This window comes from Medicago sativa, chromosome 6, assembly GCF_051527215.1.
Source record: "Medicago sativa cultivar Bolivia chromosome 6, Bolivia_mono, whole genome shotgun sequence".
NCBI classification, from domain to species: domain Eukaryota; kingdom Viridiplantae; phylum Streptophyta; class Magnoliopsida; order Fabales; family Fabaceae; genus Medicago; species Medicago sativa.
The window spans coordinates 6018401-6045034 of NC_140754.1; the positions used below are offsets into that span (position 1 = coordinate 6018401).

At 34.4% G+C, this 26634-nt stretch overlaps 1 protein-coding gene and 1 pseudogene across 2 annotated transcripts; both read right to left on the reverse strand.

Annotated features, from left to right (window-relative positions):
* Nucleotides 1-5617: 5617 nt before the first annotated feature.
* LOC146912353 (UPF0481 protein At3g47200-like) lies at nucleotides 5618-6874 on the reverse strand. Its single transcript, XM_085720713.1, has one exon. It carries the CDS (start codon nucleotides 6872-6874, stop codon nucleotides 5618-5620), a length of 1257 nt encoding a protein of 418 aa, XP_085576839.1.
* A 3964-nt stretch (nucleotides 6875-10838) lies between these two features.
* LOC146912354 (uncharacterized) lies at nucleotides 10839-18193 on the reverse strand (annotated as a pseudogene). The gene is made up of 5 exons (XR_015016432.1): nucleotides 12546-18193; nucleotides 11784-11858; nucleotides 11560-11623; nucleotides 11150-11304; nucleotides 10839-11042 (listed from the first exon to the last, which is right to left on the reverse strand). The product of XR_015016432.1 is annotated as an uncharacterized LOC146912354 (transcript).
* Nucleotides 18194-26634: the final 8441 nt, after the last annotated feature.

Here is a 26634-nt window from a genome sequence, read left to right on the forward strand (position 1 = left end):
AGACTCAATCCTAATAGTGTTTCCCAAGGTGAATCAACTCAACCCTAGTGTTTTGCTGCCAAGAGAAAACTTTATACAAACCCTAGTTTGATTTCTAAACCCTTGTTTCAGCCCCCTCTATCTCAAGGTTTACTCTGATACAAGGTCTATATTTATAGTAAAGTATAACTCATAAATTTGGAACGAATATCACACTGAAAAATACCTTTCTTTCTTTTTTCTCCTAACATTTTCCACCTTGACTCTAAATTAGTGATTATTCCAATTTAACATCAACCACCATGCTCCTCTTTTCCTTGCTTCCCACTACACCATGTAGCTCCACAAGTTTACACCCTAACCTCTTCAACCATCGGAATGCTTTCGCCCTTTTGAAGATCCTTGTGTCCAAATTACTCAAGGAATTTTAGGTAGTTCCACAAGTACACACCTTAACCTCTTCAGCCATCAGAATGTCTTCCGCCTTCTCGAAGATCCTTGTATCCAAACTACACTAGGAATTTTAGGTAGTTCTACAAGACTATACCATACCTCTTTAATACGGAATATCTTTCACTTCCTTGAAGATCTACTTGTATCCAATCACCCTTGGCTTTTAGAGTAATCCACAAGTACACACCTGAACCCCTTCAGCCATCGGAATGTCTTCTGCCTTCTCGAAGATCCTTGCAGTCCAACTACACTAGGAATTTTAGGTAGTTCCACATGCATTCACAATAACCTCTTCAACACATAACATCTCCTGCTTCCTTGAAGATCACCTTGCATCCAATCACCCGTGGCCTTTTTTTAGGATAATCCTGCAAGCCGTGCTATACATTCTTCAACCTCCGGAATGCTTTCCGTCTTCATGAAGAAATCCTTTGCTTACCACTAGAGCATAACACCTTAGGTCCTCCATAGTTGTACCATTCCCGGTGTGTTCAACTCCACCTAAAGTTGAGCTTCCAATCTCTCAACTAGCAAATATGTACATCCCACTATGTCTTCAACCTTGAAACTTCACCTTAACAGGTAGATCATGAGTATTGTTGCCTCCGCCTCTCCAGACTGATCATGAGTATTCTTGCCACCGCTTCTCCAGGCTGATGTTGAGTGTTTAACGTCTCTCCAGGCGACCACTGCTCTACTAGGCATCATTCTCAAGGTGAGACACATCACCTTCTTCATCCTCCAAACAACACACCACCAAAACACCTACATCCTCATAACCCTCAGAGACAATATTCTCCAAGTCATCAAGGATTCTGTTGAACTCCGCAAGTTGCTCCATGATGTCCTTTGACTCCACCATCTTGAATGAGTAGAGTTGTTGCTTTAGGAATTGCCGATGAGCCAAAGACTTTGTCATATACAAATATTCGAACTTTGACCACATCGATTCCGCGGTTGGTTCCTTCGCTACATCTCTCAAAACTTTATCCCTGAGGCACAAGACAATGGCACTCCTGGCCTTGTCCACCATCTCGGTCTTCTCCGCTCGTGACATGGTGACCGGTAAATCACCTTCACCCTTCAAAGCTTTCTCACACTTTTAATGTATTAACACTGCTTCCATCTTTACCTTCCATAACCCAAAATCGTTATCTCCGGTAAACTTCTCAATATCCCACTTCGAACCCGTGGTACTTGATTATCCTTTGACCCTTGCCCCACGATGGGCGCCAATTGTTGTGAATTCGATGAAAAATCACACCAATAATAAACTTGATGTGTGGAGCAAGTGATAGTCAAGCAACCAAAACAAAGTGTATGGAAGTTATAATCACAAACCAAAAGTAGAAAACAGCGAGAGAAAGAAAGAGAGAACACAAAAGAATTTGTTGACCCAGTTCGGTCCAAATTGACCTAGTCTGGGGGAGATAGCAGCCCTCCGTTTCAATATAATGATGAGTAACTTTACAAAGGAGATATCAATGGGTTACAAGAATAAGTCTCCCGCCTAATTCTTCTCCCGCCTAATTCTACCCAAAGCCCTAATCTCTTCCCGTGACTAAGAGACTCAATCATAATAGTGTTTCCCAAGGTGAATCAACCCAACCCTAGTGTTTGTTGCCAAGAGCAAACTCTATACAAACCCTAGTTTGATTTCTAAACCCTTGTTTCAGCCCCCTCTATCTCAAGGTTTACTCTAATACAAGGTCTATATTTATAGTAAAAGTATAACTCATAAATTTGGAATGAATATCACACTGAAGATACGTTTTTTTTTTTCTCCTTTTGTGAAAGAATATTTGCATCGAAAATATAATATTCCCTTTCAAAATATATTTGCATCAAATCGTCCTTCATACGGTACAAAAATATATTTATTCTCCATAAATATATTATCAGCACAAAATATATTTGAAACAAATCTTTTATATTTTTGGCAACAATATTCTCCATCCATCAAATTTTGAATCATACTGCAACAGGAGATCCTAACATGCACAAGTAGTGCAAGGATATAGTTCAAAAGAATATAAATTTATGTTATATAAATAAAACACTGACACGAAAAAACAACAAAACCCTAACTATAACCCAAAACGTCAATAGTTAGGGAACAAGGTTCAAGCACAGACAATGATTTATCCACCAATGATAAAAATCAAAAGTTAAGTGTTTGTGTTTAGCTTTCAACCACCAAAACCATATATATAATTTCACTTTAATAAATTAAAAAACAAAAAGAAGATTTACAATATTATCTTCAAAATGTATGAAAAAGCTTGTTGTAATGGATTTTGAGTATCATTATTCTTTTATTAAGAAATTAAATTATAAAATAATATTAACTTGAAACTCTAATTAATTTATAAATTAATCATTGATAAGCTTATGTCAAGGTGTTTGGGTAAATGCATCACCAAACAGTACCTAGCCCTGCCCAGCCTAATTAACTAGACTCAAGCCAAATTGTAAACACGAGACTAGATGATCCATCTCCCTTATAAGTATGGCCTTGACTTCTTTGAGCAAAGGAACATAATATGCATATATGCATCAAAATGTTTATATGTTGAAGAAATGTTTAAGGACTTCAATCGTAGGAGAGATGTCACCTTCTGTTACTAATAGCATGATTGCATAACCAATTTCAACATGAGTTGTCATCTTTCTTCAACTGAAGTCCATATGCATCTTAATTTGTTTCATAAAGAGGTAATTAAGTAAGAACATCTTACATTTTAATTCCTTTTATTTTTCCTTCACATGCAGACTTTAGGGTACACATAGATTAACAACTACCACAACATCTTAATTCATCTGTTGTTTTGTTTGTGGTCGGTACATTACTACTTAGGTCAATATTAGAGGTTTTTAAATATCTTTTGTTTTCATGAGCTAAAAAGTTATTAGTTAGAGTATGAAATATGACCTTTTTATAGAGATGAAAGATCAAACAGAGGAATTACTATAATTAAGTCATGACAATGGTTTAAGATTATTGACTTATTTTTTTATAGAGATTAAGCAACGATATCAACATCATAAATGTTACATTTGTCAAAAGAAAAAACATTATGAATGTTAAAAAAAGTCATTAACCTTTTTTTATTTATCAAAAATAACTTAGGTGACTTGGATTGCATCATTGTTGATGATTATCCCTGTTAATCACTTTCACATATAAGTTCTAAAGCCTACAATAGTTTCAAAGGAATTTACCCAACTAGCTTGGCATCAACTATTCAACTTCTGTGATTTAATTACACATTGTTCAAAATCAAACTATAAATCAGACTAAGCATTTCAGGACAAACAAAAATTAGATCGATAATGAATTTATTAAAATACACTAAACCAAGCACAAGGTGTACAAGGTTTAAAATATAAGCTAGGATCACAACACCAATCAAAGATTCAAACCACCCCTAACCTCAAAGGTAACCTGTCAACTAACTTATACTATGAAAAACTCAATAGAACAGGTCTGATACACAAATCTAAGAAACTGAAAAACTGCCTAAACGGTACACCACAGATCGACAGAGTGGTTGATACAGCCCTGCAATCATACTAGAACCACCATGGACCTTTGGAATTTTCTGAGCGCCACCAAAGCCTCAAAACACGCTATGGATAACCAAAAAACTATTGTGAATAAAATGATAAACCTGGCCTCAACATTTTATTGATGTGACTTGGTAATCAATTTACCATTTACTCAAGCACTCTCTTATTTTATTAACGTGCCTCTTCTTTCTTAATCATTCAAACCAGTTTTGGTAAATTCACACTCAAAAGTTATTTTGATCTAAATTATCCAAACAACTTGAATTATGGGGAGACATTGATTAGCAAACTAGCACAGTTTAATTCATCTATTGTTTTGTTTGCGGTAAGTACATTACTACTTATTGGGTCAATGTTAGAGGTTTTTAAATTCCTCGTTTTCATGAGCTAAAAAGTTATAAGTTATTCGTTAGAGTATGAAATATGACCTTTTTCTAGAGATCAAGATCAAACGGAGGAATTACTATAATTAAGTTATGACAATGGTTTATGATTATTAACTTATTTTTTACAGAGATTAAGAAACGATATCAACATTATAAATGTCAAATTTGTCCAAAAAAATAACATTATGAATGTTAAAAAAACTCATTAACCTATTTTTATTTATCGAAATTAACTTAGGTGACTTGCATTTCAGAGGCTTGCAAAGACCAATGAAATTTTAAATTCATATTAATATTCTTCATGAAATACAAGTCTATGGGGTTTCTCACTTTCTCTATTTATTGGGATATAGGTCACATTTATCACCTAAGTTCATGTTAATTTTCTCTTCCCATTTTCTTTTACCATTATTTGAGGTATAAATGTATAATTGAACACTTGACAAATAAAAGTGTAAATTGAACAAGCTTATTCCCATGTCAAGAATGAGGGTCATTTGTTGTTCAATATTATTTTTTAGTTTGTACACGAAGTGGCAAACACCGCTATAATTGTGATGTCCTAATATTGAGTTTGAACCCAATTGAAGGCTATTGAAAGCTAAAAGCGAACCAAGCGAAACCAGGAAATGCTCAACCAGCCTCACTGATGAGACAGAAAAACCGCTACAAAACGAAACGGTCTCAGCGGAACACACATCTTGCAAAAACGACCAAATAAAAATTGCAGCAACACAACACCTCTCATCAGCTGACTAAGGCTGAGCACACCCCAACGACAACCAGAAAGCCAATACCCCGCAGAGCAGAAACAGACCTAAGTACCAACGGCTACTGACTATGCAGAGAAAAAACTGAAACACCCACCACTAAGACCCCGAAACACAAGCACCTCCTATACAGATAAAAGGATACACAATCCATTGGTTAATTGAATAAACAAACCCACTTGACTTAGATTTTTTTCTATCAACAATAAGACTTGTTTGTGATACTTTTACACAAGTGTTTAGAACAACAGCTGCTATCACCCATAACATGGACATCAATTTGCCATTACCTAAAAGGCTAAAACATCAAACAGAACAGTAGAATATACATAAACACACATGAGTCGTGACATTAGTTAGGAGTTTCTACCTGCACCCCTAGATTTTGCCAACTACACTATCAGACCAATTTTGTTCAACAACAATACAACATGATCAAGTTGCTTTATTTAAATGAAATTACAATTTCGATCCAACATAATAGACAAAATAATGAAGTAAAGTGAGAACAAGTAGTAAGATTCCAGCAATGGAAGCAGCAGTTTGCCAAGGAGTTTTGCAATAATCACGCCTGAGAGCAGCCTTCAACTTATGCCTAGGATTCCTACAAAAAGCATTCAAGTCTTCGCAAAGACTAGAGAAATGAGAACTGATATCACCATGTATAACATTTTTGCAAAGACCATTAAACAAGTTAGCTATAGAATCACTGTCTCCAAGCATATTATCCAGTATTTCCCTCTGAACAAGTATATCCGCATCCGTACCAGCATTTATAAGGTAATCCAAAACAGAAACATAATCAGTAATATATGACTTATCAGGGTAATGACACTGCTCCAAAGCAACCAGATTCCGAAATAAAGTTTCGGTATCATCCTGAACTCTTAATCGAGGAATTTCAAGAACTCCTCCCGAAAACCTCAAGTCAAGTAAACATTTACTTTTAGTGTTCACTTGAAACCTAACTCCAGCTTCTAACAATTCAGTTGCACTCGGTAGATGTATCACCAGTTCGTTGAACTCGTGCCTAATAGCCCGACTTTCAATAGGATGTTGCAAATGAAATATCCTAATCAGATCAGTGAAGTGCCTTATACTAATATCACCCTTATCGAAATCCAATTTTGATTTATTGTAATAATCAAAATAATTAGTAGTGAGTTTAAGAAAAGAAGGGATCGTAGTGTTAGGAACTCTAGCATTTGTAGAACTCAATGAAAGACTGTAAATTTTTTCAATAACGAAAAAGGGAAGCTGATTTTCAAGTAACAATAAGTCTTCTATTATACCATTGGCTAACCAAGGTTTAAAGGGAAACCCACCATGATAACATGTCCGAAAAAGTTGAATTATAAAACAGGAATCGATTAAGATTAACTGAACAAGTTCATCATGAGAAAATGGTAAGGTTTCAGAATAACAGCGTTTGAAATGAGGTAAGATAGAATCTATGTAGCTAACCAAGGTGTTTAAACATGCGTTGGTTCGTTGGAGAAAAGCTTTGAAGAGAATGAGTTTCTGACTTTCCATATTTTGGAGCTGGGGGTGATTGTGGTGAAAAGGGCCAATGGAAACGACATTGGGGGTGTATGCGTCTTCGTTGAGTTTGCGAATTTTAGAGGGGACCTTGTAAATGCAACACTCAACGGTTGAAGGTGGCTCTGCTCTGTCGAGCTTCGCTTTGATATCATCCACCAAGCGGAAGGATGACATATTGAGAGTTAGAAAGAATATGAAAAGCTTGGTAGTCGGTATTATGTTCAAGTCTTTTGACACTCCCTCTTATATCCCTCCGTCCACGTCACTTTAGAAGAAGAAAAAAAGTTGTTCCAAATTACATATCGTTTTACAATACTAATCAAACATTAATGTTAATTTTTCCATTATATATCTTTAACTATTTATTACTCTCTCTTATTTCAATTCTTTAATTTATCTTTCTCATACCATTTATTAAAGATAATTTTGTAAAACAACTCGTAATATCTATTTATTTCCCACACAAAATTAATTATATTTCTTAATACGTGTGAAATACCCAAAACGTCGTACAATTTGGGACGGAGGGAGTATGGTTTGATTTCAAAATGATTTTCATATTTCTTATTTCTTATATTTTTTTACTATATATTTGTACGAAGCTTCCACCTCCGCTTATTGATGACAGTCGGTCATTCACTATTTTTAGAGTCTTTTTAATTAAATTTTAATTCTATTTTTATTAATTTAATGTTTAATTTAAAGTCATTTTGAATAAATTTGTCAATTTTAATTTATTGAGGCAAACAGCAAAAGATTGAGATTAGAGGTTCATTATTGCTAAAGTTAGTAGCCACATGACCAAACAATAGAATAAAATATGTGTGTCACACATGAATAGGGTGGTGAGCCAATAAAAAGGTGTAAAGAATAGCATTTGAAGAAAACAATAGAAATGGGTCTGAGAATAAGATTCATTATTACTAAAGTTAGTGACCAAACAGAAGAAGAAAATATGTGTGTCACACATGAATAGTGTGGTGCGCCAATAAAAAGGTGTAAAGAATAGCATTTAAAAAGGAAGATAAAAAGGAAGATAATTGTGCCTTTAAAAAGGAAGATACTTGTGCCTTTATCCTTTTCCTTTGCCTTTGCCTTTGCTTGGTTCACTTATGTCAAAGAATATAAAAAGGAAGATACTTGTGCCTTTAAATTTGACCGTGTGCCTTTAAATTTAAATTTGAGTTAGAGTATCTTTTATCTATTTCTATCGTGGAAATAAAGAGCCATATATTTTTAATTTATTAAGATACGATTCTTTTTTTAAGAATTTTTTAGACGAGACTTGATTTATGAATGGTGGTACTGGTAAGAGTAAAATATAGTAACGTAAAAGAAGGAAACTCCTCACGAGATTGTTAAATTCATTAAATCAATAGAATGAAATCGTAATTAATATTGTGAAAATGATTTGATAGATGAAATCACATGATTATTAATAAGACATTAATCTAGTCCATTAAATTTAGATAAAATGGAGGGTGGGGATGTGGAGTAACTCTTTAGACTTACTCTTGGAGTCAATATATCCCTCCACTGTAACAAAATATAAAAAATGACTAGACTTTTGACCCGTGCATTGCACGGGTTTTCTCGACTATAATAGAGACCAATAAATAATCTTTAACCCGTAAGATCATTGATGTGGTAGAAAATATTTTCATAAAAAAAAAAGGCAAGAGGATAGGAATGAAATTTGTGTGTAATGCATTTTTTTAGATGGAAATTGTTAGGTTAAATAATTGCAAACCTAATAAAGCAAATGAGCGGAAAAAAATTAGGTTAAGTTGCTGCAGACGTAACAAAATTAATAAATAAGGATAAGGATGTCAAAAAAAAGAATGAAATTAAAAAAAAATCCAAAAAAAAAGTGTAAAGAATAGCATTTAAAAAGGAAGATATAAAGGAAGATAACTGTGCCTTTAAAAAGGAAGATTCTTGTGCCTTTATCCTTTCCTTTGCCTTTGCTTGGGTTCCCTCATGTCAAAGAATATAAAAAGGAAGATACTTGTGCCTTTAAATTTGACCGTGCCTTTAAATTTAAATTTGAGTTAGAGTATCTTTTATCTATTTCTATCGTGGAAATAAAGAGCCATAGATTTTTAATTTATTAAGATACGAATCTTTTTTTAAGAATTTTTTAGACGAGACTTGATTTATGAATGGTGGTACTGGTAAGGGTAAAATATAGTAACGTAAAAGAAGGAAACTCCTCACGAGATTGTTAAATTCATTAAATCAATAGAATGAAATCGTAATTAATATTGTGAAAATGATTTGGTAGATGAAATCACATGATTATTAATGAGACATTAATCTAGTCCATTAAATTTAGATAAAATGGAGGGTGGGGATGTGGAGTAACTCTTTAGACTTACTCTTGGAGTCAATATATCCCTCCACTATAACAAAATATAAAAAATAACTAGACTTTTGACCCGTGCGTTGCACGGGTTTTCTCGACTATAATAGAGACCAATAAATAATCTTTAACCCGTAAGATCATTGATATGGCAGAAAATATTTTCTTCAAAAAAAAAAGGCAAGAGGATAGGAATGAAATTTGTGTGCAATGCATTTTTTTAGATGGAACTAGATTGATGACCCGTGCGCCGCACGGGTCTTATGAAATCAAATAAGTATTTAATTATGTAATTTCCCAAATATGATAAGTGTAAGAGAAAATTAAAGTTAATGGGAGGAAATGGAAAAGTTGGGATAGCAAGTGGAGGGCGGTTTTAGAGGTTTGCTAATGAGGTGTAATTAATTAAAAATTAGTGTCGTGAATATATATTTTAAAAGCGAAATTAATTCAACCAAAACTTTTGTGCCGTAATGGTAAAAACAGAGAGAATGATCATCTGCAACCGGATTTAACTTTAATTACAGTTATGATAAATATGAAACAGCAAGATAATAATTGACATTAATAAAATTATAGGTATGAATTCAACACAAAAACAAAACAAAAAGTAACGTGTATTGCTATCATTAAACCTTAAAATATTAATCAATATTATCTATTTCAAATTGCAATCATTAAAGCTTAAAATATTGATCAATATTATCTATTCAAGCTTTTTCATTTTTTGCAAATTAATAGAAAAGTCAAATGATAAATATGAAACGATGACTTCATGAAAAGAATATTATTACCTTCACCAAATAATCTCTAATAGCCAAAAAAAACAAAGCTAATAAAGTTTTACAAACTACACCTTCAAAAATAAAAGAAAACAAAGCCAATAAAGTTATACGAACTACACCTTCAATGGCAGGTTGACAAACTCTAAAAAAAAAAAATTATTAAAAGTCATCTCTCAAGTTAATTAGCATTTTTTTTACTAAAGAAAGTAACTTAACAACCCCGTAAAAATAATTTAATCCAAGCTAAAATTTAAGCTGGCTCAAATAAATTATGCAATCCAAGACACCATCTAGATAATAAAAAATATATAGTTTTTTTAATCGTCAATGGAATTAGCAATGTTATCTTATTAGAAAAACAAAAATTGAGCTCAATAAAAACCACCTAGATAATAAGAAAAATGATTTAATTGGCATGCCTCTTGCATTCTAACAATGCTCTTCGAAGTGAAGGTATGACACAAAAATTAGGATTTGAGTTCTGTAAAAATAAAAATAAAAAGGTATGAAGTTACAAAGTAAAAAAATTGTCGGAGGAAAATCAAATCAGTGAGTATTTGCCACAAATTTAAAAGGGTTAATACATTTTTACCCCCCTGTAATATAGGCGAGTTCCGGTTTCCCCCCCTGTAAAAAAGATTCTTTCGATTCCAACCCTGAAATATGAAGATTCCGTCGAAAACACCCCTGGTCAAATCTGGCACACGCCAGGTGCTGATGTGGCGCGCCACGTCATCTTTTTTGATGACGTGGCACGCTGACTGTATATGCGAAAAATGACGTGGCGCGCCACATCAGCACCTGGCGTGTGCCAGATTTGACCAGGGGTGTTTTCGACGGAATCTTCATATTTCAGGGTTGGAATCGAAAGAATCTTTTTTACAGGGGGGAAAACCGGAACTCGCCTATATTACAGGGGGGTAAAAATGTATTAACCCAATTTAAAATTAGGTTAGTAATCTGCCATATACAACATTGGCAGCGAGTAAGCTACCAATAAACAAATGCAAAACATCAATTGCATGAAAAGATAAACAAAATGTTTGCAGGGAAGCTGTCATATACCTCATTGGCCTCTACCAAATCCTCTATTGTCATCATTTTTGTGTTTAGCATATTATTACACATAGAAACAACCATAGTAGAAGAAATTTGGCCAACACCTTGTCTCAATCTAACATCACCACCGAGCATCCTGCAAACGTTATTAAACATCACAACGCTGTTACGCTAGCTGGTGATTTTATAGTTAGAATGCTGAACAATGGGCATATATGAGAAAAATATATAAACTAAGTGTACTTATTCTTATATTCTTCTACTTCGTTTAAAACTCCAATAAAAATCAGCTTTGTAGCAGCACAAATTGAAGATACCACCGAAATACATTGACTGATTGACCTTAAATTTTTGAAGGACAACCAATTTTATGGCCACCAAAATACCTTGAATGAACCCTGAAGATTAGAAAAACAAAAACAGATTTAGTTCTAACTTTTGGTCTCAAATTGCAATTGAAACTGAAACATAACAATTTTAGAGTTTTCTAGCGTCAGAACTACAATTACGACCACACATCAGCCGCAATTTAATAGTTCATAGTGTAACTACGTTACAACCGCATTATAAAACCATGAGTAGAAAGCAATAGGACATAGAATGTTTACATGGAACAGTGAGGGTGATGGCAAAGAAAAGAATCAAGTGGCAACCTTTGATATAACTATTGTAAAGAGCATTTCAATTCATCATGTTTTGACTCCAAAAGAATAGAATCTAGACAAAATAAATAAATAACAATAATTATATTGAATGATTCATGTTCGTTGTAAATTAATGATAAAAGATATCAAATCCTATCAAACATATTACCAACACCAAAAATGCAATTCTATCTCCAAATTAAAATGTATATTTGCAAGGTTTGACAACTTACGAAAAATGGCAGAAGAACTTCAGGTGTGGCTACCCCATCTTCAAATGATATGAGAATAGTAGAAGAATAAGATCACTATGGAGGTAAACCAAATAGCAACACAATTAGTATAAGAGATATATCTAAGAAATATATTGCATACTCATTACCAATGATGCAAAAGTTACTAAAGCTAAGTTTCAATCATTGCATAACAGGTGCTACATATGACATAATTTAGTGTTTGAGTTACACATTTTGAAAAAGCTCAGTGATTTTCTCTCTAGTTATAACTTGTTAAGCATAGTGTTTCAAAGCACAAAAGTGAAAATGAAGAAACCATATCATTTAACAGCAATGAGGATGTTCCTCTACAAACATAGAGTCAACAAATTGAATGCATGGTTTTAAATACATGATCCTTTATGCTATGCATCAGTTATCATTCTTTTCCTTTATCTTCTCCTTATCCCAAATATTGTGATACAACACCAAGTTGAGTTAAGTTTGGAAACATACATGTAAAGGATAAATTTATATATAAATTCAAATGCATCCAAAACCATACCAGATATGAACATTTGTAACAACCATGAGTAATATTGCTACAAACCATATCATAAACCATGTCAAAAACACCACAAACCAAAACAAACAAAACTACATACGCAATACAATTCATTCTAATCGTGTTTTAGTGTATTCCTTTATGAAGAAGAAAAAACACTACTTGACAAAGATTTCAAAAATGAGTCTAGAAAATAAAAGTGAGAAGTATTTTACCATTGAAAATGTATAAGCAACTTCAACTTTTTTTTTTAAGCGAGAAAAGGTTGGAAGCAAAGAGCTAACCAACCCAAAATTCAATAAAAGAGTGAAACGAAATACAAAGGGAGGGGACTAGGCCAAAACTCCCAAATCAAGATGAAATTCTAAAAGAGGGCCATCCAGCTTTATCTCTAATAAAGCTACTGGTAGCAAATTGAGGGATAACTAACCAAGAAGTATAATTGCTCAAGGAAATACCATGCTTAGCTAAAGAATCCGCTACCTGGTTCCCTTCCCTATAAACATGAGAAATGACGCAATTTAACTTATTGAGAATCAATACCGCATTGTCCCATCTATTTCTTAACATCCAAGGAATCTTTTGGGAGTTTTTGACAGCAAGCAGAACCAGAGAGGAGTCTGTTTCTATCCATATGTTATTCCAGTGATGTTGATCAATAATCTCTATTGCTTTCAAGAATCCACATAATTCAGCCTGGTAAGAAGAGCAAGTTCCAAGAGGTTCAGAAAAACAGAAAAGTACCTCTGAGTTGTGATTTCTGAAGATTCCCCCACAAGCAGAAATACTAGGGTTGCCCTTTGAAACTCCATCAATGTTGCTCTTTAACCAATTATTTTGAGGAGGGTGCCAAACTACCTCTGTAGTAACTGTTGCTTTTGGTTGATGAATAACACAATTGAAAGCTTTAAGGATAGTGAAGTCTACAATGGAATTATTAGATGCTTTGGAGGTGTGATTTCCAGAAAGGGAAGTAGAAGCTATTACCATTGCAATTGTTGATCGCCAGTGGATGCTTTTGTTGTTGAATCTTGCTTGGTTTCTTGCATGCCAGATGATATTGATAAGATTAACCAAAGCAGCCTTGATTACCACTTTACACTGGGGAGACCATGGCCTATAACACACGTTCCAGATGTCTTCTTTAGAAGTGAAATTAAAATCCATGTTGATGGTGGCAGCTAGCCAATTCCAGAGATTTGAAGCAAAATGACATTCGAAAAAAAGATGAAAGGAAGATTCTGATGATAGCATACAAAGACTACACATTGATGGAATGTTACAACCTCTAATCATCAAGTTTTCGTCGGTGGGAACCTTGTTATGCATAAATCTCCAAACAAAAAGTGATTTTGCTGGCGGGATGTCTTTACTCCAAATGAATTTGGTCCAATGCAAATCCTGATAGCTCTTAGTTTTGAAAACATAAGCTTCCTTCAGTTGCATATCACCAGAAGAAGTATGCTTCCACAAAATTTGATCTTTCTTGGAACAATTTGGAATTGTCACTTGATGGATCATTTGAGTTATGTCAGGGAAATATTCAGTGAACCGAGGAGGAAGCTTCCAATGACCATTGGAAATGTATTCATTGACAGTTGATCGAAACAGACATGATGTTGATTCAGGAATGTTGAGCAGGTCAGAAAGAGGAGTGCCACACCAAGGATCATTCCAGAAGCTTATGTCTCTACCATCCCCTAAAAGCCAAATAGAATTCTTTTTAAGGACTACATACTCTTCCTTAATGCTACTCCAAAGTGAAGAGAAGATATGATGTTTTATGACTCTTCCATTTCTCAAGACCCTATCTTTTAACAGCGCGGCCCAATGAGCATCACAGTTGATTAAATTCGAGCAAAATTTCAAATTGGTGGCATGATTCAAAACTAATGAGAGACCTAAGATTTAATCCACCCTAACCATATGGTCTACAGATTTTGTTCCAAGAGACAGAAACCAGCTTTCTTTTTTCTCTATCCCCACTCCAGATGAAATTTCTAATTTTTTTTTCCAAATCTTTAAGCAATGTAATTGGCCAAGAATAAATAGAAATGATGTAGATGAGCATGCTTTGGATTACTGACTGAACTAATTGCACACTACCAGCCATTGAAAGTAAACTAGCTTTCCAATTTGATAGTTTGACTTTGATCCTGTCTGCAATAGTTTGTAAATAACAAGTCTTTGGTTTACCTTTAAAAATAGGAACTCCCAAATAATTAAAAGGCAAAGAACCAATGTTGAAGTTCAAGATGTTATTTATGTGGTTCAGCCTGATTTGATTGATGGATCTAGAGAAGATAGTAGATTTGGCATTATTGATGACCTGACCAGATGCTAACTCATATCTTGCGAATAAATCCTTGATGGCATGAATGGTAGAAATGTTACCTTTACAGCAAATCATTAGATCATCTGCATAAAAAGTGTGAGAAGGAACTCTGTAATTTCTGGTACCTTTAATAAGATTCAGCTTTCCTTCATCAACTAGTTTGGTTAAGCTTCTACTGAGAACATCTTCTGCTATGCAAAATAAGAGGGGGGATAGAGGATCCCCCTGTCTGACACCCCTTGTGCAATTAAAGTATCCATGTGATTCTCCATTGATAGAAATAGAAAGAAAAGTTGATTTTAAAATCACTGCAATCCAATTGCAAAAAGTGTCATTAAAACCAAAATGTTTCAATACTTGCAAGAGAAAGGACCATTCCATGGTGTCGAAATCCTTTGTGATATCGATCTTTAGAGGTAGGTTTCCCCCAAAAGACATGTTATGAAGAAGGTTAGCAGCCTCTGAAGCGGTACAGATGCAGTCCTTAATATCCCTACCATGAATGAATCCCATTTGATCCTTGGATATGATAGAGGGCATAATCTGAGCCAACCTATCTGCAATTATCTTTGAAATAATCTTAAATTTGAAGTTAGCCATAGCTATTGGTCTGTATTGATCAATTGAGATAGCATTTGGAGTTTTAGGGATCAAAGCAATGATGTTGGAGTTGTATCTAGGTAAAATCCAGCTAGTTGTAAAGAATTGAAGCACTGCCGCAATGACATCATCTTTAACAATGGACCAAAAATTTTGGTAGAAAAATGCACCAAACCCATCAGGGCCAGGAGCACTATCTCTGTTGAGGGCAAAGATGGCAGCTTTAATCTCTTGGTGAGAGGGTAACATAGTAAGCATTGAATTAACTTCATTTGTGACCAGATGGGAGATGACTTCCTCAGCAAGAGAATGGTCCTGCAAAAAAGTGTTAGTGCAAAAAAGATTACTATAGTAGTTAACAATATGATCTGTTATCTGAGATTTATCCGTAAGCACTTGTTCACCATCTTGTAAGGTTGTTATGAGTTTGGTGGAGGATTTGATTTTGGCTGTTCTATGGAAAAATTTAGTGTTTCGTCTCCCTGTAGATGCCAGTTTAATTGAGCTTTTTCTTGCCAGAACAACTCTTCTCTAGCCAGAGCATCTTCAAAAAGTTTGTGAGCTTCTTTTTCCTCATTCAATAAACTTTCACTGTGTCCAATGGATTGGATCTGGTCTTGAATCATATTGAGTTTCATTTCAGCAAGCTTAACATTTTCATGAACATTTCCAAAGACAAGTTTGTTCCACTCTTTCAGCTTTGATTTCAAGATTTTCAACTTCTTATTTAGAATAAACATGGGACAGCCAATCACAGTAGTATCCCAATAATCTTGCACAATGTTCTTACAATCAGTATGAGTGGTCCACATCCTCATGAATTTAAAACTTGATGCAAAAGTAGATTTGGATATATGGAAGTCAAGAAGCAATGGGTAATGGTCAGATTTGTGCTTGACTAGAGTTGTAACTAAGACAGAGGAGAAAAGATCAATCCATGCTTGATTGCAGATAGCTCTATCAAGCCTTCTCTCAGTGTATCTGTTTCTATCTCTCCCATTGGCCCAAGTGTAATCTGCACCTCTAGTGGGAATATGAATCAAGTGATTATTTTCAGACCAAGCTTTAAATTCTTCTATAGGCAGCCTAGATGGAGAGGTATTACCTCTATGTTCATGTGCTCCTAATATGGAGTTGAAATCTCCAATGAAGCACCAGGGCAAATCAAGTTGAGTTTGTAAATTATTGAGGGAGTTCCATAATTGTCTTCTAACAATGTAATTGGTTGAAGCATAAATGACAAATAAAGCAAAGTTTTGATTATTATCCGAAATTATGAAGGTTAATTGTTGGCTATCTGTGGCAATGATCTGTGGGTTAAGATGAGATTTGCAAATGCACCAGAGATTGGGTGGAAGATTGTGTCTAAAGTTGACTGCAAAAAGTTTAAGGTTCAAGTTTACTAACCATCAACTATTGAAGTTTTCAAAGTTCATCCAAGGTTCAGATATAAAAATAAAATCAGGGTGGTATTGTGTAATAAGATTTTTAAGGGCTAACCTTGAAGGGTTGTTAGCTAACCCTCTAATATTCCAGAAAATGCACTTCATCGAAAAGGTTTTGGAGAAACCTTTGATCTGGTTGGATATGCGCCACTGGTGATTTACAATGATTTCTTTTGAGTTTTTTTCTTGTTCTTGGGAAGCACCATTTGGAATCCCTCTTTGTCCACAATATTCTGAGGATGAGGTTTTGATGTATTTGCTGCCACTTCTGGGATAACGTCCTCTGCTTCAACTTCTGACATATTTGCCCATGATTTTTGCAGGAACATCATATCTTTCATAACTCTGACTGAAGTATTATCAATCTGCTCCTCCTCTTCCTCATCTGTCTCTTCCTGTGAGTTTTATTCTTGACTGTCAGCAACAAATGAACCTTGTGAAACTGGTTCAGTCTGCTCCAGAGTCAGCACTGGCTCAAATCTAACAATACTCATCTCATTTGTTTTTGTCGCATCTGTTTCATTCAATTCTTGCCCTAGCTGGTTGTCTTGCATTTTCAACTGTTCTTCATGACTCAAATTAACCTCATCTGCTTTGCCTTTATCTGCATAATTCTTTATTGTCATTCCATCCGCAGCCACCTCTTGATTTATTTCAGTTTGTTCCTCCACATTAACAGCCGGTTTGTCAACATCCGCGGCTTCCTTTGATATGTTCAGGTCCTTCTTGCCATCTCTTTTCTGAGCATAAATCTTTTTAGGTGGATTCTCAACATGCTTCAGCCCCAAACTAGTTTTATCTTGTCTGGCTTCAGATTCAGGGTACCATTTTTTTACAATAATCCACATGATGACCAATAATTCGACAGTAAGAACAATAATCTAGAAGATTTTCATATTCCAAATCAACATAGAATGCAAAGCCCTTTCTCTCTACAAGCAGTGAATACCTAAGGGTCTGTGTTTGATCCATATCAACTAATACCCTTGCATAAAGGCCAAAGGTTCTCTCTATCATTGGTTTAGCTGTGACAGTATCAGTGCAAATAGGTGAACCTATTCCACTAACTATAGAAAACAAAATATTCTTTCGCCAATATTCTTGAGATAATCCATAAATTCTGACCCATACCTGAGCATTGGTGTTTTGTTGAGATTTAGGACTGATATCCGGTGACCAGGCAAACAGTTTGAGAAATCCAGGGCTTAGGCTCCAAGAAGAGACTGACCTAACCCTTCTAACATCCTCTAAATTAGTAAAAGTGAATTCAAAGTAGCCTTTTCCTAGAGTTTGAATCCCCCATCGTGAAAGATCCTTCCAGATTGATTCCAGCTTCTTCCTTAACGAAACCACCGTCAGTGGTGTAGAGCCTTTTGGCCAGAGAACCCGACCATGTAAATTAAGCTTGCAATTATCCATTCCAATCTCGTATTCTGCATCTGGTATCGGGATAGCCAGGACATCTCCTTTGCTCACTGGTTGTGGAAGCTGCGAAACAGGGATTTCACAGATGTTAGACAAAGCTTGCGCAAAAGTTTTGAATGGTTTTGGGTTATTAAAGGCTGGTGTGATTGGTTTTGGATCAAGATCCAGGAATTTCCAAGGGTGGATGAAGGTTGACATGATGTATCAGAAAAAGGAAGGAGGTGATTGGAGACGGTGTGAAGTTTTAGGATGATGATGAACAGTGCTCACAAAAAATCGCCAGACTCTCTATCACTAGAAACATTCTCTCTCTCCAACACCTTTTCAAAATATCTTTTTGATGTGTTTCCATAAGCAACTTCAATTGGAACAACCTGCAAACAAAAAAAGTAGTGAACTTCGACAATCAACATGACAACATAAATGTCCTTCCAAAAATGCAACTTAACAAAATAAATATGACAGAGACACGGTTTAATATGAAAATGAAGCACCTATATTTTATATGTTCCCATTTCCCTGTTCAATAATTAGCAACCAAAAAAAGGTATATGTAATATTTGGAAGAACACTATTGTTAAAACTATTAACTCCTCAATGATAGTTGTATAAACAAAAGCAGAACCAATAGAGAATCCTCGAAATATTTTCTAAAGAATAGGGGGAAAAAAGACTAAATAAATTCGAAAGCAAAAGAATATTTTCCATAAAAGGAAATAGACAACATAGAAAGAAGAATAGACAATTGAGGAAGTAGGGTTTCACCGATATAATGCGCCAATTGCGCAGTAAAAGGTGGAATGTCAAACCTGAGGTAAATAAAAAACCTTTAATTTCAAAGGGTCACAATTGGTTTTGCACATCACCGAAAAAGTGAAAGATAAATAGACAACATAGAAAATTCATAAGCAACCGGAAAAATGAAATAGAGAATGGAACAATTCACAAACCTTCGATTCTTTCTCTTCCCTCTGTGCCTTAAAACCCTATCTTTTCTTTCCACTGCTGTCTCTGGCACGACCTCTGTGGTCGTAGTTCCGTAACCAACTTATGATATCTCCTACGTCACGTTCCTGTCCAGTACAACTCCAACCTCCATTGACGGCTACGATACCTTAAGAACACAATAAAGAAATAATAACATTCAGATTTCTAATTGAAGAGGTAAATTCAACAATCCACGACAAAAATTTCATAAATAAAAAAGCAATATGTCAAAGATCAACATTAAAAAAAACAATGAATAAATTAAGATTCTGATACCCATGACTATATTGTGAAATAGAGGAGAAGACATAGAAGAGAAAAATGAACAAACTGAAGACAAATAAAAAAAAAGAACTTACTTGAAGTTAGAAGACAGTGTCACTTGAGATTGATGTTATGAGGTATGCTATTTTTTCTCGTGAGAGAAAGATATGGATTGGATGAGGGAGAAATGATTGAGATCTAGAAAATGAAGGGAAAAGAAGAAGGAGAAACTGAATAGATAGAAAAAGAAAAAGTAGCGTGTGATGGAAGCAGTATAGAGGAGCGTGTGAAGGAGAAATATTAGCGTATTTTATTAGGGTATTTTGTTGAGATTGTTGACAGAGAAGATGAGTACAAAATTATTAGGGTTAAAACAGAAAATTTAATCTGTATGGTTTAGGTTAAAATTAGGGCTAAATTATGCTTCCGTGATAAATTTAATAATATAATAAAGATAATAAAGATAAAGATGAAATAGTTGTTTAGGAAAACAAAAGAGATAAATATGAAATAGTTGTTTCGGAAAAATAGGGCTATAGATAAATATGAAATAGTTGTAGGGCCAATTTGTTTCGAAAGTAGAGATAAATATGAAATAGTTGTTTCGGAAAATAGAAGAGATAAATATGAAATAGTTGTTTTGGAAAATAGAAGAGATAAATATGAAATATGATCAATGGCTAAAATTAAATGGCGCCTAAATGTGCAAGATCCAATGGCTTAGAAAAGTGGAGGGAAAAATGGGGGGAAAATATTAGGGTTAGGGTTAGCTTTAGGGGTTAAGCTTTAGTAAGTAAGATAAATATGAAATAGTTGTTTCGGAAAATAGAAGAGATAAATATGAAATATGATCAATGGCTAAAATTGAATGGCGCCTAAATATGCAAGATCCAATGGCTTAGAAAAGTGGAGGGAAAAATGGGGGGAAAATATTAGGGTTAGGGTTAGCTTTAGTTGCTTCGAAAAAAATAAGGCAATAAATAAAGAGACAGGATCCGTTGACACCAGGTGTAAGTCCAAAGACTTACACCAAATCTCAACCATTCAATCTAATAATCTGTTGGTTCACAATATTCCATATGTGGAACACAAAGTAAAGAGGCGCACAGAATTTATTCCCTCTTTCCCCTTTCTCCTCTATTTCACATGTTAGTCTATCAATTTTCTAGAGAATCATTATACAGGTGAAACATAAATTCATAAATCAATCAAAGATTAGCCGATTTTCTTTCCCATGTGCCTGCCTCTGTTTCATCTATATGATCCATTTTTATCCAGCAAGTGTTTATTTGCGATTAAAATTCCCCCAACGTGAATTCACGTGAATTCAACTGTCTGTACACAATTATTCAAGTGAAATCAATATTTATGGCGTGTTCTTTTAAGCTTTATTGATCAATTGCATATATAGAAGAAGAAAAAAAAACGTTTTATTGATCGGTGGCAAAGAACTGTTGATGACTGTGAAAATTATAATTTAAGTGTGATTAGATCTAATGTTGTGAAAACTTACTTGATTCTTTTAAGTTTGTGGATTACTATTTGATCGGTGGCAAAGAACTGTTCATGGAAGAAGAGCAATTTTAGGAACAATTTTAGGAATTAAGTTGAAAACGTTTTATTGTGTGTTTTGTTTTTGAAGGATCACCGAAACATTTGTTTTCATAATTAAGACCATTGGATTTATTAGATTGAATGGTTGAGATTTGGTGTAAGTCTTTTGACTTACACCTGGTGTCAACGGATCCTGCCTCATAAATAAATATGAAATAGTTGTTTCGGAAAACAGAAGAGATAAATATGAAATACTTGTTTCAGAATAATAGGGCTATAGATAAATATGAAATAGTTGTAGGGCCAATTTGTTTCGGAAGAGATAAATATGAAATAGTTGTTTCGGAAAATAGAAGAGATAAATATGAAATAGTTGTTTCGGAAAATAGAAGAGATAAATATGAAATATGATCAATGGCTAAAATTGAATGGCGCCTAAATGTGCAAGATCCAATGGCTTAGAAAAGTGGAGGGAAAAATGGGGGAAAAATATTAGGGTTAGGGTTAGCTTTAGTTGTTTTGGAAAAATAGGGCTGTAGATAAATATAAAATAGTTGTTTCGGAAAACAGAAGAGATAAATATGAAATAGTTGTTTCGGAAAAATAGGGTTATAGATAAATATGAAATAGTTGTAGGGCCAATTTGTTTCGGAAGTGGAGATAAATATGAAATAGTTGTTTCGGAAAATAGAAGAGATAAATATGAAATAGTTGTTTCGGAAAATAGAAGAGATAAATATGAAATAGTTGTTTTGGAAAATAGAAGAGATAAATATGAAATATGTTCAATGGCTAAAATTGAATGTCGCCTAAATGTGCAAGATCCAATGGCTTAGAAAAGTGGAGGGAAAAATGGGGCGAAAATATTAGGGTTAGGGTTAGCTTTAGGGGTTAAGCTTTAGTAAGTAAGATTTGTTAGGTTAAATAATTGCAAACCTAATAAAGCAAATGAGCGGGAAAAAATTAGGTTAAATTGCTGCAGACGTAACAAAATTAATAAATAAGGATGTCAAAAAAAAACATGAAATTAAAAAAAAAAATCCAAAAAAATAGTGTAAAGAATAGCATTTAAAAAGGAAGATAATTGTGCCTTTAAAAAGGAAGATACTTGTGCCTTTATCCTTTCCTTTGCCTTTGCTTGGTTCACTTATGTCAAAAATATAAAAAGGAAGATACTTGTGCCTTTAAATTTGACCGTGCCTTTAAATTTAAATTTGAGTTAGAGTATCTTTTATCTATTTCTATCGTGGAAATAAAGAGCCATAGATTTTTAATTTATTAAGATACGATTCTTTTTTTAAGAATTTTTTAGACGAGACTTGATTTATGAATGGTGGTACTGGTAAGAGTAAAATATAGTAACGTAAAAGAAGGAAACTCCTCACGAGATTGTTAAATTCATTAAATCAATAGAATGAAATCGTAATTAATATTGTGAAAATGATTTGGTAGATGAAGTCACATGATTATTAATAAGACATTAATCTAGTCCTTTAAATTTAGATAAAATGGAGGGTGGGGATGTGGAGTAACTCTTTATACTTACTCTTGGAGTCAATATATCCCTCCAGTGTAACAAACTATAAAAAATAACTAGACTTTTGACCCGTGCGTTGCACGGATTTTCTCGACTATAATAGAGACCAATAAATAATCTTTAACCTGTAAGATCATTGATATCCTTTAAATTTAGATAAAATGGAGGGTGGGGATGTGGAGTAACTCTTTATACTTACTCTTGGAGTCAATATATCCCTCCAGTGTAACAAACTATAAAAAATAACTAGACTTTTGACCCGTGCGTTGCACGGGTTTTCTCGACTATAATAGAGACCAATAAATAATCTTTAACCTGTAAGATCATTGATATGGTAGAAAATATTTTCTTCAAAAAAAAAGGCAAGAGGATAGGAATGAAATTTGTGTGCAATGCATTTTTTTAGATGGAATTTGTTAGGTTAAATAATTGCAAACCTAATAAAGCAAATGAGCGGGAAAAAATTAGGTTAAGTTGCTGCAGACGTAACAAAATTAATAAATAAGGATGTAAAAAAAAGACATGAAATTAAAAAAAAAATCCAAAAAAAAGTGTAAAATTCTTGACAAAAAAAAAGTATAAAATAGAAGGATCATACGTGATCATTGATATGGTAGAAATTATTTTCTTCAAAAAAAAAGGCAAGAGGATAGGAATGAAATTTATATTATCTGTACTCTTCTGATACGTATCGGGAAATATCGGAAAAGTATCGGATAATTATTTTTAAAAAAATTAAAATTTAATGATCGTATACATACGTATCGGAAAGTATCAGACAGGTATCGGTGCAAGATACGCAGGGGATACGGTACGTCACCCATTTTAAAGTATCTAGGCTTCATAGATGTCATGTAATCAAAAATACACAATAGTTTGGTTTATTTGCATAATTGTATTCTATCCCAACTAAACAAACTTACTTGTCTTTGAAAGGGAAACACAAAAGTGCATTTGAAATCAAATTTCTATTTGCGGTACACAAATCAATCACGTTTCAGAGTCTTGCTCCAAACTACCGAAAAAATTGGACAGTTGAGAAATAAAGTCAACATATGATTTATTTTTAATTCTGCTAAACTGAGTTGTGAAAAACTATATATAGTATGTAATATATAGTATGTAATATATAGTGTTGTCAAATAGACGCTATAACTGCGCTACAGTGCTAGGGTCGCAGAATTTGAACAATTCGACATTAGTGTGAAATGTTTAAAGACCTCTTTTGTTACAAAAATGAACTATCAGAGTACTTAATCATGTACTAGGAATTTGTATTCAAATAATGTCACTTCAATATGAGATGATTTACGCTCGTTACTGTTCTACTTGCATCTTTGTTGATGATTTACTGTTCTAAAGCCTAAAATAGTTTCAAAGAATTTACCCAACTAGCTTGGTATCAACTATTCAACTTCTGTGATTTAATTACACATTGTTCAAAATCAAACTATAAATCAGACTAAGCATTTCATGACAAACAAAAATTAGATCGATAATGAATTTATTAAAATACACTAAACCTAGCACAAGTGTACAAGGTATAGATTATTATAAAGTTCAAAATTACAAAAAATTGAGTGATCACACAAGCTAGGATCACAACATTAATCAGAGATTCAAACCACCACAAACCTCAAAGGTACCCGATCAACCAACTGATACTAAGAAAAACACAATAGAACAGCTCCAATACACAAATCTAAAAAACTGAAAAACCGCCGAAACAGTACACCAGAGATTGACAGACTAGTCGAAATAGCCCCTACAGTCATACTAGAATCACCATGGACCTTTGGAATTTTCTCTTTCGCCACCAAAGCCTCTAAACAGCGTATCGATAACCAAAAGCCACAGCTAAATAGATATGAAACAATGCCAAAATCCACTACTATTGTGATGATCAAGGCTAGACATGGCCAGCACCACACAAGCAGTAGCAACCATTCCCTGAAGCAGAAAAATGAAAACTGCACAATAACGGAACCAAACGTCTGAACAATCAAAAACAGTTCCCGATCCATAAACTGCACAGAAACGGACCCTGCACAAGATCAGACGACTGCACTCAGATGAAAAACTGAAGCCGGATAGTGATGTGACAAAAGGAACCGCCCAGACACAGCCCTTTAAAATGACTTGATTGAAAGTCATATCGTTTCTAACCTTTAAAATGGTAGAGACGTTTGAGAACCAAATTACACCGAGGCTCTCCCTAATCTTCGTATTACCAGACACAGCCCTTTAAACAGATTAAGATGAGCATACCTACCTTCCACAAAAGCAACCGTGACACCAAGCTAATTCACGGTCTCGCTCCAAACCACCGATAAAATAGGACAGCTAAAAAAGCAATGATTTATTGTTTCAATCGTACCTCACCCACCCAAACAAAGAACATAGGAGTTCAAATAAACGCCTCTTTTGCTAAGATTATCCTTAGAATGAAGCTTATCCAGGAAAAGCCTCCAAACTAACACCGACAATGTAGTGGGAATTAATGGATTCCACACATCTTAGGCCAACTCTACTTTTTCCAAGTCTACTGCACTTATGCTGTGTTTGTTGTAGCGGTGGAAGTGAAAAAAAACGCCTGTTTGCACCGAAGCTACCTTTTGTAGCTTTGTTATTTTCACGGTAAAACTGCCTAGGGACGCAATATTTCTGCTTTTGCCGCATATCCAAACAATCACTTAATAGATTGTAGGCTTCATCCCCCTACTTCCGAACAATCTTCCTCTCCCTCTACTCTAGCAACCCCCAAAACCAAACCACTACATGAAGTGGATAAAATAGTCACAAGGAAGGGGGTTTGAATTGTGACCCTTTAAAAATTAACCTGCAACTTAAGAGTGATTCTCAAGTAGTTTACTTGGAATAGTTAAGTTAACTTTCTGACTTCAGAACGTTCTGACGTTCTTGTGCAGATTATGCAGAAACTAATTTAATCAAGTAACTGTGTTGTGTGTGTTTAGTGTATACTGTATTTAAAGAGTAAAGGGAAGAGAGAATCAACACACATAAGTTTATAGTGGTTCCCCCAATGTGGGTTAGTCCACTTCTCACAATCTTGTGAGAGTTTCCACTATGATGCTTGAGATAACCTCTCAAATCCTGCACCTTACAATCTGTGTTCACCTGAACACTTACAACTCTGTATTCTCTAAGCCTCAGCAGGTTTGCACCTTGTTGCTAAGTTAACCACTTAGACTTTTACAACCACTGCTCAAACTAACACTTTAGTACCCCTAAAGCTAGATGAGACTTTGTTACAATTTGTATGAAGGTTTGAATGTTTGTGAATCAAACAGACAAGAAGAAAGAAAGAAGAAGTTATCTTAAAGATAACAAAGAGTATTGATGTGCACTAAGTAAATGAAAGCCTTAGAGATTGATCAATTTCAGTTTGCAAAAGCTTCAAACAAACTATGTTGTTTTCTTGTATGCTTTGCAATTTGTGTGGAGTTTGAATGTTTGAGAATCAAACGGAGGAGGGGGAAGAGAAAGTTATCTTTGCACGAGATAATAGAGAGTATTGATGTGCACTAAGGAAACAAAAGCCTTAGAGATTGATCAATTTCAGTTTGCAAAAGCTTCAAACAAAATCAAGTTGTTTTCTTGTATGCTTTGCAAATGGTGCAAGTAATGTTGAGCCTTTGATCTCTATTTATAGAGTTTTTGGGCTCATATAGCCGTTGTAAGGTGACCAATGGTGTTATGCCACATATCCTGGGCCCCACAAGCTTTTACTTGAAAATATGGGTGAACATTCTGACCATCAGAATGTTGTTGCGTTCCCAGGATGAACATCAGAATGTTGATGTGTTCTTCATCAGAATGTTGATATTCATGATGTTCTTCATCTGGGTTCATTAAAGATGAATGTGTGATGAGTTTCTGGGCTTGTTCAAGGCGTGACATGAGATTTGTTGGGCTTTATTCACCAAAAGGTAACTTCTCCATATGCTTCAAAAGTTGCTGGAAAAGTAGGATAAAGTTTGATTCAAATCTGCCTTGGATATTGTGCAGGAAAGAGAGGATAGTGGGTCTGCAGCTTCAGGCCCATGCTTCTAGGAGATTTGCTTGATTTTGTTCAGAGTACAAGTTATCTCTGATGCAAGATCTCCTTTTGCTACCTTTTTTATCTTTCCACCAAT

What these genes read in the sequence shown, in the direction of transcription:
- LOC146912353 (XM_085720713.1), bottom strand. Translation starts at nt 6,874, where the DNA reads ATGTCATCCTTCCGCTTGGTGGATGATATCAAAGCGAAGCTCGACAGA.